The sequence below is a fragment of the Taurulus bubalis genome, assembly GCF_910589615.1.
Source record: "Taurulus bubalis genome assembly, chromosome: 2".
NCBI classification, from domain to species: Eukaryota; Metazoa; Chordata; class Actinopteri; order Perciformes; family Cottidae; genus Taurulus; species Taurulus bubalis.
Window position 1 is genome coordinate 36,796,216 of NC_136590.1, and position 11,836 is coordinate 36,808,051.

An 11,836-nucleotide genomic window follows, 5' to 3' on the forward strand; every position below is an offset into this window, starting at 1 on the left:
TGGTGTGCCCATTTGTTTTCTTTTTAGTAGGCGTTTGCCCAACATGCTCTTACATTAAAACTGGTGGAATGATGCTATTCTCAATACAAATAATAAAATAACAAAATGCTTAACGTCTGATTTTGAGCGGACGCTTTGTATTCGACCAACTTGGTGTTATCTGTAGCTACGTGACGTTAGCTCGCCATTAGTTGCGTTCTTCAACGTCAGATATGTCCCAAGCAATATAAAGAAAACAAAAGTCTGGAAATGCCAGATATGCACTTACCTCTCGTAACCAACTTCAGATTTGGTTAAAGTGGGTTTCGTTCAGCGTGCTGTATCTGCTGAATGCTAGAAGCTAACGTGCTGCAGTCAAAGTAAAGCTAATGTGAGCTAGACAGCATAACTTGTAACGTAATAGGTTAACTCATATCGACGCGAAGTGCTTTTCTACGTGTGCCTTCTTCAGCATTGTGAAGTCAAAGGAAATATCACAAAAAAAACATTTAATTCAGTGTTTACACCGCCTGCTGAGGCAGAAACGTTTGTTTATATTTGTGGATCAGCTTATTGCAGCGAGCACCGCCAGCTAAGCTAGCTAGGTAGCTCTTTACTTAGCGCAAAGTTCAAGTCACCCGGATGGACAGAGTGAGGCGTTCAGGCACCCCCTGTAATGTGGTTAACTGCTGTGTTTGCCAGAAAGAAGCGGAATATTCATGATCTAGACTAGAAAGTATTATTTGTCAGTAGCTCTGCAAGTATGCATAACAGAGCGCTGCTGCCTTTCTATGTGACTATTACATCGCTGTGGATTGAATTATCTCGAATTGCTACTCCTGTTAGTCCTTTAAAATCTGTTTTCCCTACGATCACTACTGCTGGATGCATTCCTTTTGTGTGTTTCAACTAGCAAACCCTTCATGTTAAATGTTGTTACTAATGTAAATACATTGTTCATATGATTGGACACATCCTGTTGCTTATGCTGGCCTCCTTTTGTTTGCTAAGGCTGAAGGCTTCGATTATGGAGCCTGCAAAAAGTATGTGTCTCAGTGCATGCTTCATCCCAGACGCTCCAGTTCCCCTTGGTCCGCAGACTTAAGTATCAAACCAATATCATTCACATGACAGGATGGATTGATACATTGGATTGTAAAATACCAATAATGTAGAGTGCAGTACATAACAGCAAACCAGGCTGAAACATTATTTTACCTCACGGATGACGTCATCAATTTTCCGAGTTAGGTCTCAGGGACCTAACTGACTTTAAAAAAAGGTTAAAACACTATTATGGTCAATAAAAGCAAACACACAGAAACAGTTTAGCCAGTTTAATAGGTTTAAAACACTTGGTTTGGAAAAAGTACAAAAGTGATCCTGGACGCCACAGTATGAAACCAGCCCAATAATGCAAGATGATAGGTGTGTTCCTGTAAAAAGCATCTTCTACAGACATGTTAATTTCAACTGGCCTTACCATACACATACTGTACTCACTAAAACAGATACAAGCAATAGTTTAAATACAATGGCTGACCCCAGTAATACATTTACAAGTGATTCTTAAAAAACTAATAAAAAGGATGGGGGGGGGGAAGAAGTCTGACCACAATGCCACCCGGTGTCTGGCAGTAAAATCATGCAGTATTACAATCGTTCCACTAAAGAGAAACAGCAAAGCACTACAGCTGTCACAGTGAGAAAGAGGGCAGCCAAGAGGTGTCTCTCCGTCAGACAAACCTTTTAAGTGTTCATTGGTTGTTTTATGAATTGTTACTGAGAGGGTTCTCTACTGTGGAGCAGCAGCTTAGTGGTCACCCTTCCCAAGTTTGCATACATTGTAAAGTTTTGCAGCATCTCCATTGAGGAGAACTTTTCTTCCACGATCGCATAAATTTAGAAAAATATAACTAATTGCTATTGAAGAAAAAACCCAAAATGTGGGATATTTTCTTAGTATGTTGTGAGGAAATAAAAAAGCTAAGAAATACAGTTGAATAAATAAATTGCATTACATCCATAAAAAGTAAGTGGATACATTTGAGTTGACAGAATGGTATCCACATATGCATACCATGCTTTTTGTTTTGGCCCGGCAGTGTTAAAAACGAGGGCTCCGTCCTCCACTCCATCCAAAGTCACATCCTATGACCCAGTGGAAAAGTCGCCAGAAAATATCTAAAATATGCTGACATTTAGAGAAGGGTTTCTTCGATTCAACAATTGATCTCCATGTACAACATGGTCACTGGCTTTACCAGTTAAGAAGTAATTGATGTTAATGGCAATGAGGAAACACAGGAGGGAGACTTTCAGTGTTGCAACAATGAAGCCGCTCTGTGTTGTTACCCGAGGGCCGGCCTAGTGTTAGGGCAACAGCAGTGAACTCCCAGTCCGATCAAACTTTTTTCCTTTAGAGAGGGCGGCCACTTGTTTCATCAGCTCCCTGTTCTTGCCCTGTGGAAACAAATGATAAACCATGTGAGAAATAAGATGCAAAATACAGATCTTTTTAACACTTCAGTGGAGGCATTTGGGAAGCAAACTTTAGGACATTGCGGTTTCAACGGAATTACTATAATTATTATAATTATTATAATTATTATTATTATTATTATTATGTACTCATCATTTGTCGATGCTACAAGCTAAAGGGTTTAGCTCAACATGGGCTACCTTAGACTGTTTGGATTGTACTGATAAAAACACTTTTGGTGCATCAAACATGTCAGCCAGAGTCACACTTACAAAACGGCAACAATAAAATAAATTAAAAATAACATTTAGGTGAGACTGGTTTTGCTTGGTTATTTCTACTTGGCTTTTAGAGAGAGATTAGCAAAGCTGGTCCTTCAACTGATGAGTGAATGTCAATGATGGACTAAAATAAAAGACACGTGTTAGTAATGATTATATTATCATACCTCCTTGGAGCCTGCAAATCAAAACATTGGGACTCTGTAAACCTCTTCAAACCCTAATAGCCTCGTTAGATGCAAAACAATATAAAAATATATTTATCAACGCACCAAAGTGCTATTACAAACTGATATAATGAATACAGTGTTGTCGTTTTTGAGGAGGATAGTTGGAGGTAGTTTTGTGGTGGTGCAAATAGAAACAAGATTAAATTAAACACTACACATTAACCTTCTCACAAAATATTCCATAAAATGTGAATAGAGCCCAAGTGTGGCTTTGACACTGAAGAATGTGTTTTTGTGACATGTCACTCGTGCATATATAGTGTCCCACCTGCTGATGCTCCATAGACTCTTTGTGCGATTTATCCATTTGGTTCATCTTAACTCTCAGGTTGGATTCCTGGTACTGAAAGTCTGCTTTGATCTCTGTGAGCTGGAGGGGAAATTAATAATCATTATGTGAAACAAACACAAGCAATCAACAGTGATGTGACTTTGGCTCATTCGTGCAGGAGGTTGGGCGAGGCTCATGACCTACCTTTCGGTCCTTCTCGAGAATGGTTAGATCTTTTTGCTGCAGAAGTCGCTTCAGAGACATTACTTCCTCTTTCAGCTGGCTGATAAGAATGAAGTTGTCTGTTCCTCCGGAATCCATCGACTGGGTGATGGAACTACTGCTGGGAGAAAGGAAAGAGCATGAGGCCAGTACCAGTTAACATGTGGAAGGGAAAAAAATAGGCAGGATGTTTTTTTATTTATTTTAGATGAGCCTTTTTTTGAAGGTGGCTAAAATAAGTTTTGTTGCTTCCCCTGTCCTCAACAGTACATTGCTTTGCTCCTGTCTCGGGCACTCTAGTGTAGGCAATACACTGACTATGTACAAGTACTTCATAAAAACCCACTTCAAATCCCTTTAATGCTTTCCCAAACACTTATCATACCTGTCCCCGTTGGATGGCTTCAGCTCCAGTTTTGGTTTCTTCTTTGGAGTCTCCTTCTGGATTGAAGACGATTTATGGCTGCAAAGAAAATCAAAATGACAATATACAATTAGGGCCTAAAAAACTAAATCGATACATTGTTTTCTGTAAAATATATTTTGCAGTTTAAATGAGAAGGAAAGTTTTACCTCTGCTTCCACAGTCCCTGCTCCTGCTCAGGACTCAAACTCCCACTCAGTCTGAAAAAGATAAGTTAGTGGTCAGTTGGCTAGACACAATTTCCTTCTTTTCATTGCCTCATGTAAACCTCAGACTTGTTGTTGTTGTTTCACAACAGAGGACATACTTGTGATGAGAACTGCTGTGTCTGTGTTGGTGCTGGTGGTGATGATGGTGAGGTCTGGAGTGGTGGTCTTTCTCGTTCAGGGATGAAGAGTTGGAGGAGCCGAAGCCCTTCCTCTGCTCCTTGGTCTTCTGCAGGACACGGCGGTAGGACAAAGTACAGAGCCAGCACAGCAGTTTCCCATCCACCTGTGGGGCAAGTAGGAGTCAGTAGTTTATGAGAAATGCTGGTGCACATTCATTGTCAAAGTAGACTGTATGTATATACGGTTTATACCTTTCTTCTGCCCTCCTCCTTGCGGTCAAAGGCGCATTGCTGTTTGCACTGCTCACAGGTCTGTGGAGGTCCATATTTCTTCTCTGAGTTTGTACAACGCTGACACTTTGTCCCAATAAAGGCTGCAATGATGTTACAGTACTGACAGGGTTTGGGCTGTAAAGACAGACAAAAAAAACAATGTTAAAAGTGTATTTACTGCCGTCGGACTGTAAATAAATGTACACAATTTGATGAACGCAACGAGTACAAGGTGCTTCAGCACAAAACTAGAAAAACTTGTTACTCACTGTTCCAAACTGCTTGACGTTCTGAGCACACTTCTTGCAGATTGTATTGGTTTTACTGTGAAGAATAAACATGGGTTTAAGCACTAAACAAATGTAAAGACATTCACTTAACAACGCAAAACACTAAAATTAATCAGAAGGAGCACATATCTCACCTTTCTTGCTGAAACTCAGATCTGCAGAATGTGCACTTCACTAATGGATGTGCGATGCGACACTCCTACGATAAAACAAATCAAAGGAATGTTCTGATTAGTGTGAAAATGTTGTTGTGCTCTAACATGAACACATACAAGACTGCCGTAACTCGTGTTTGGCAACACACCTTAAAGGTTTGTTACAGAACATCTTTTGGCAAGAACATCTGTAAAAATACCAACACCCGACTATGGTGGGTGTTGGTGATAGGCTGTTGCAGTACACTGAAGTGTACAACAGCTTTTGTATTGTAACTTTGTTTAGTCAACCCAACACATTACCAGAGCCGTTGTTGGATACATTTAGGTGGCATTCTTACTCTTACACACACCTCTCTTTAAAAAATAATTTTATATATATATATATATATATATATATATATATATATATATAATTTTTTTTTTTTTTAAAGAGAGAAATGTAACTAATTGCATTATAGTGTTCACACGTTGTTCATGTGCTTTAACTAGCCGGTGCAAAGTTATCTGAATATTCAGGGTAACCCCTTAAAGTGATAACACTGTCCATTGTGTCCATCTCACCTGCTTCACAAAAATATGTATCAATTCACACAGTAAAGAAAGGTGGGAACAGAAGGCCGCCACAACAACACATTCCTCTGAGAGAAAAATGTGTCTGTGAGAGCAACAAGTTGGCAAGTACGTACACAGACGGGAATTCTCAAAGGTACGACTATTCGGTAAAGATGTGCTATAATAGTTGCATTACTCATTTCATAAACAGGACTGTCGCATACTTGGAAGATCTAAACAAGACTACAGTCCATGCATTAGCGCTTCCAGGTTGTACAGATAGAAGCTGTTACGTAATCTCAGCTCGCCTAACTTGTGGTAGCACCATCACATCCAGTCGGCAATAACACGCGCAAACATCCACACTCGGGACTGTTGTTGTGTCTCGTGTCCTTTCACACACACAGTCCGGTACCTTGCACAGCTGCTGGCCCTGCGACAGCTCCTCGAAGGGGTACCGCTGGTTGCACTTCGTGCAGGCGTACAGAGCCGACGTTGCCATTCTAGCTCAACTGATGTCACCAAGCTAGAAGAAGTTCGAGTCCAGCTGCAGACGGAGCGGATCAGCGGTGCCGTTTCCGTTGGAACCGTTGGCTGAATCACCAGGAGCACAGAGACTGTGCTGGCGTCCGGTGTTAGCTAACGTGAGCTAGCTCCACACAGGAATAGCTTAGCTACAGGGAGCAGGCGAAGAACAATCAACTCTCAATATTTGTGATCTCTCGCCGCTCACACGTTCTCCCACCAGACTGACTTGACGTCAAGCATTAGCTGCGCCGCCACAGAAGCAACCCGTTAACACGTATCCGGCTTATTTAAATGAAGTTTCCACTGTTCTCGCCACGAAAGGTATTTTCCTGTTTTCCTTCTCTCTTTTTTGTATCAACGTCGTCGTCGTCGTCATGTAACCGGAAGAGGTCGACGGCTCCAGCGCAAGAAGAAAGGAAACCTATCGCGACACAACATCCGTCCGCGGGATTCACATTTTGAAATGGGCAGAGCCAATCACAAGCCTGGATTCAGCCCACACCGCTCCACATCATGGATCGATTGTGTCATCAATTTAAGCAGTTTCTAACTAGTTTAATCCTCAGGTCACGACCACAGTAGCTCTGGGCATCATTGTTATTATTCCACCTTGTGAAGATATTTTTAAGCGTCACTGTTGAGACATTAACTTCCCGGTCCCCAATAAATCCTCCATCACAGGATTAAATGGCTAGAGGCCCGTCGCCCTGACGTCTGTGCTCATGAAATCCTTTGAGAGACTAGTGTTGACCCACCTGAAGGACATCACAGGGTCGGTGGATGATGCACCATATGCTGCAACACCTTGACTCCCCAGGGACATATGCAAGGGTCCTGTTTGTGGCATTCAACACCATCATCCTGGAGGTACTTCAACCTAGACTCTCCCAGCTCACCGTGCCTGCCTCCACCTGTCACTGGATCACAAACTTCCTGACAGACAGGACGCAGCAGGTGAGGCTAGGAAAAAATCGCATACAGCACCCAGACTATAAGCACTGGCGCCCCCCACAGGGATGTGTGCTCTCCCCTCTGCTCTTCTCCTTCTACACAAACGACTGCACCTCAGGGGACCCGTCTGTTAAACTCCTGAAGTTCGCAGATGACACCGGTCATCGCCCTCATCAGGAACGATGATGAGTCTGTATATAGACGGGAGTTTGAACAGCTGGTCTTCTGGTGTGGTCAGAACAACCTGGAGCTGAACAAGCTCAAAACTGTGGAGATGACAGTGGACTTCAGGAGGAGCCCCCCCAACACTATACCCCCCTCTCACCATACACAGCAGCACTGTGTCTGCAGTGGAGACCTTCAGGTTTCTGGGATCCATAATCTCCCAGGACCTGAAGTGGGCCTCCAACATCAACACCATCTGGAAAAAAGGCCCAGCAGAGGTTGTACTTCCTGCACCAGCTCAGGAAGTACAACCTGCCTCAGGAGCTGCTGATCCTGTTCTACTCTGCTATCACCCAGTCTGTTCTCTGCTCTTCCATCACTGTGTGGTTTGGATCGGCCACCAAACAGGACAGAGACAGACTACAGCGGATCGTCAGGTCTGCAGAGAGAACTATTGGTTCCAGCCTGCCCTCCATCCTGGACTTGTACACCTCCAGAGTCTGGAAGCGAGCTGGAAAGATCACTGCAGACCCCTCACACCCTGGACACAAGCTGTTCCAACTCCTCCCCTCTGGTAGGTGCTACAGAGCACTGTACGCCAAAACCACCAGACACAGGAACAGCTTCTTTCCACTGGCCGTCACTCTGATGAACAGTTAATCAGACACCTCCATCTGCACTACTCTGACTCTGTCTTTAATGTCAAATATTTATCTTGTTTATTGTATATGTATATGTACAGAGTGAGCAACGTATAACCGGAGTCAAATTCCATGTATGTGTACTACACACACATGGCCAATAAAGCTGATTCTGATTCTGAGGTTACATCATCTCAAATGGAAAACATCCATACTTGTTTAAAGTCTGCTAATTATACATTTTTGACAAATGTTTATAAATAGCTATAAACTGAACTCATGCCAGTTCAGTTAACCCCACTGCAAGAGTGTGACTATGAAGGTCCTGGTGCGCTAGGTGCCCGGAGCTCTAGAAAATCACAAGATAATCACAAGTCAAGATACATTTGCAACATCTCTCGAAATAAAATCAAAATATCATCATGTGGGCAAATGATCATTAACAAAAGGACCTCAGGGCTCTGAATCAGTGAGACTCACAGTGGCTGGGCTGTCATACATGTACTGGTCATTGTTTCAATGGTACTTATATTTAGTCAGTGTATGGCAGAGCATCTGTAAATATCAGTTTGACCCAACAAGAGAAGGAGGTTATTTGTGGGTTGAGTAATTTCTATCCAGTGCAATTGTTTTCTGTAATGCATCCATTGTATACATCCTGGATAACCTGGTTTCAGGCTTAATTTGGTGCAGCAGCTGCATTGAGTTTCACACTTAATAAAAGACAGCTTTACAGTAACATTTTGTGTGATATCAGAAGTTGTAATAAGGAGCGTGTAAACCCTACTTTACTTTATACCTCAGCTGCCATGATGGATGGAAAGAAAGACCCATCAGCGTCAGTTCCTGTCCCCTGAATCAGGGCCCTATTTCTCGTACCTGGCTTACTGAGTTAGCGGGCTAATTGTAAGGATAAGATGACGTAGGTCAGGCTTTCTCGGTTTCTCGAAGCAAGCTTAGATAAATCACCATAGCAACACATCCAAAAATTTTAAACCTGCTCCCGGGCAGGCTTACTGAAATTCACTGGATAAGCTGGACATTCCCACGGACAAAAAAGGCAGCTCCCTTCCTCATTGATGAAGGAGCGATATTAGTTATATTAGTTTTATAGGGAGAGAGTTCTTTCAGATCGCCAGGATCCATCCTTTACATTATCATTACTTCCTATACGCGGCGCTATAGATTTTGCCGGCAAGAAATAATTTATTTACGAGAGCTTCTCGAGCCGCGGACATTGATCACCACAGGCGCAGCTGATCGCCCGTCTCTCAGACACAGACTGTCACCTGCTGCATGCCGCTGTTCTTAAGTTTATTTAGCGCTTCAGAAACTTATGGATGTGTTGAAAGCACTCATAATTATATGACAGTGTTATTAGTACACCATACATATCATTATTGTAGAACATGATTAAGGTGATCGTGATGAGAATACAGAGAATCACACACAATTTATTTTCACTGCTTCAATTGATTGAATTTCTGATTATGAATCAAACATACATACTGATCCGCCCATACACATATTCAAACTCATATACACACATATAGTACATGATTCATACGTGCATACAGTACATATCTTCTTATAAGTATATATTTATTCGTAAATATAATCTGATTGATTTGGGTGATGAAGCACTTCAAATTAGCCGATACATTTTCTCAACACTGACGCATTTAACTTGTCTGATATATTTGCGACGCTTATGTCTCGCAGCCGGGGCTGTTAAAGTTGCGTTCACGGCAACAATGTTGCAAAAACGTTCGAATATTCGCAATGCGTTTGCTGTGAATGATTACGGTATTGACTTCCTCATATACGTTCATGTTCATCTCCTGCTTCTCATCAGAAAAATAAAAAGAGGTTCCTCTGAGTTTATTTGCCATTGTACTGTTAGAACATCGTGGTGTCAGTGCTCGATTATTATCCCTTCTGAAGAGGAGCGGGCGCTCGCATTTATCCAGATGACTGACGTCTGGCTAGAATTAACGAGACCGTTTCAGCGCGGATCAGCCGTGAAGAAACCCAGATAGCCTGATGTCAATCATCTCGCTAATTTAAGATGGAGATTAGGACATTTGCTTGACTTTGTTTAGCCAGGTACGAGAAATAGAGCCCAGTTCGACTGACTGTCTCCACGTTCAAATGCTGCGGTACTCCCTCGTTTCTACCTGCTCTCTCATGCCTTCTTGTTTTACTTGGAATACGTTTCTTGTTAAATAGGAATAGCCTTGCTGCATCACAATGAAAACCTGTATGAAGTTGATGGACAACATATGTAAATAGTGTTTCCTCCAAAAACAAATATTTGTTGCACTTTGACGTTTGTTGTTGCCTGCAGTTGATCAATTCCCAGAAGAAGTTTTGAAGCAGCTAAGTGCATCCAGCACAGCAGCCTAAATTTAAATTCAATGATGTGGAAAAGCGATCATACTTTCAGTAAGGCCGAGCACCTCCTTGTGGCACCGGCACCCAGTGGCAAGCGTGCGGCAGGCGTCGGCCAGCCGCCGAGTCTGCGACGTGTCTGCGGCGTGTCTGCGGCGACTCGCCGGCGACTGCGACGTGTCTGCGGCGTGTCTGCGCAGGCGTGACGAGTTTGCGACGTGTCTGCGGCGTGTCGCCGTTCAACAGCGGCAAGCGAGCGTCACTCGCCGGGAAGCTGACAAGCTGAGTGGGTGGAGCCACATTTTCAACAGGTCAGCTGCCGTAAATCAGTTTTATGACCATAGAATGGCGGAGCTGCTGGTTTTTGGTATAAATAAATAAATAAATAGATAGATAGATACATACATACATAGATACATAGATAGTGTGAGTTTTTTTTATGTGTGTTAAATAAATAATAATCACTTCATTATATATTACACTTATATACCATAATATGTATAATGTACCCACCTTTTTTTAATCAAAAAAAATATATATATGTCATATCATGTCATACTGTTATACAACCATAATAAGACTACTTTGAGGAGGCGGCACTGTTGGTCTAAACTAAACACTGGAATAATCTTTCCACCAGGGAAACCTGAACATGCACACCTCTCTTGGAGTGACAGCGCTCAGAGAAGTGCCAGTAGTTGTCAGACAACTGCAGCCATGGTTTACATGGACCGTGGTTATATCTGGATCCTGGTCCGGGCCAACACCTACTGCTATTAACATTGTTATTATTACTTGCTATTTATTACTATTAGCATTGGAAATACATGTACTGTTTCTATTATCATTATTATTCTACTATATCCACTGCTGCTGGTATTTTTGGTAGTTGTAACTTTTTTATCATGCCTACTAGTCATTATATTAATCATTTCTGTCATATTCATTGAATGAAAAGAATTGTTCATTCTGTACACATGACATCTGTTGTACCCTACGTAAATAGCCTGCGTGCCAAATGTCATTTCCTACTTAATTGTGTTACATAAAAGTAGGTGTCCTGTTATGCAAGTCATCACTGAAGATCGTGTGATTATGACATAGTTAGTAGAACAACATATGTGTGTGGACGGGAAGCAAACAGGTTTTGACCGTGGTCGTGTCGATGGTTCGTGTCAAGACTTCGTCTTGTCTTATCCTGTCATGTGGTATCCTGTATTGTTCTGTCACTAAGCATGTAAGATGAATTGGATACAAGTAGATTCAACATTGCTGATTTGATACTATGGTGTCATGGTGCAATGGAATATATATCAACAGATCGAAAGAGACACCAGAGAACGGGACAGGGATTTGTTGAACACGTGTCCGAACAAGTTCTCCCCCGTTCGCCCCCAGTGGCTGTAAGATAACATTGGATTTTTGTTAAAGTCACTACTATGTATTGATTGTTTTATAGCCTACGTTGTATATGTTGCTACACAAATACTACTACACGAATACACAGCAGGCTACAATATTTTGTGTGTTTTTATTATCATCACACTATTACTATACAGTGATTGTAAGCTATTATATTGTGTACGGAATTCTATTCTTCTCTCCTCTTCACTCCAACCTCCTCCACACTTATTATGTTTTTCCCTTCACAATAAAAGCCCGTACACAAT

At 42.0% G+C, this 11,836-nt stretch overlaps 1 protein-coding gene across 1 annotated transcript; it reads right to left on the reverse strand.

Annotated features, from left to right (window-relative positions):
- Window positions 1-1,301: 1,301 nt before the first annotated feature.
- fam76b (family with sequence similarity 76 member B) lies at window positions 1,302-5,992 on the reverse strand (the record flags this gene model as incomplete). Its single annotated transcript, XM_079237412.1, has 10 exons — window positions 1,302-2,442; window positions 3,241-3,342; window positions 3,448-3,583; window positions 3,851-3,928; window positions 4,039-4,089; window positions 4,197-4,381; window positions 4,470-4,625; window positions 4,760-4,814; window positions 4,915-4,979; window positions 5,906-5,992. The coding sequence occupies 10 exons, from the start codon at window positions 5,990-5,992 to the stop codon at window positions 2,353-2,355; spliced, it is 1,005 nt and encodes a 334-aa protein (XP_079093538.1). The 3' UTR covers window positions 1,302-2,352.
- Window positions 5,993-11,836: the final 5,844 nt, after the last annotated feature.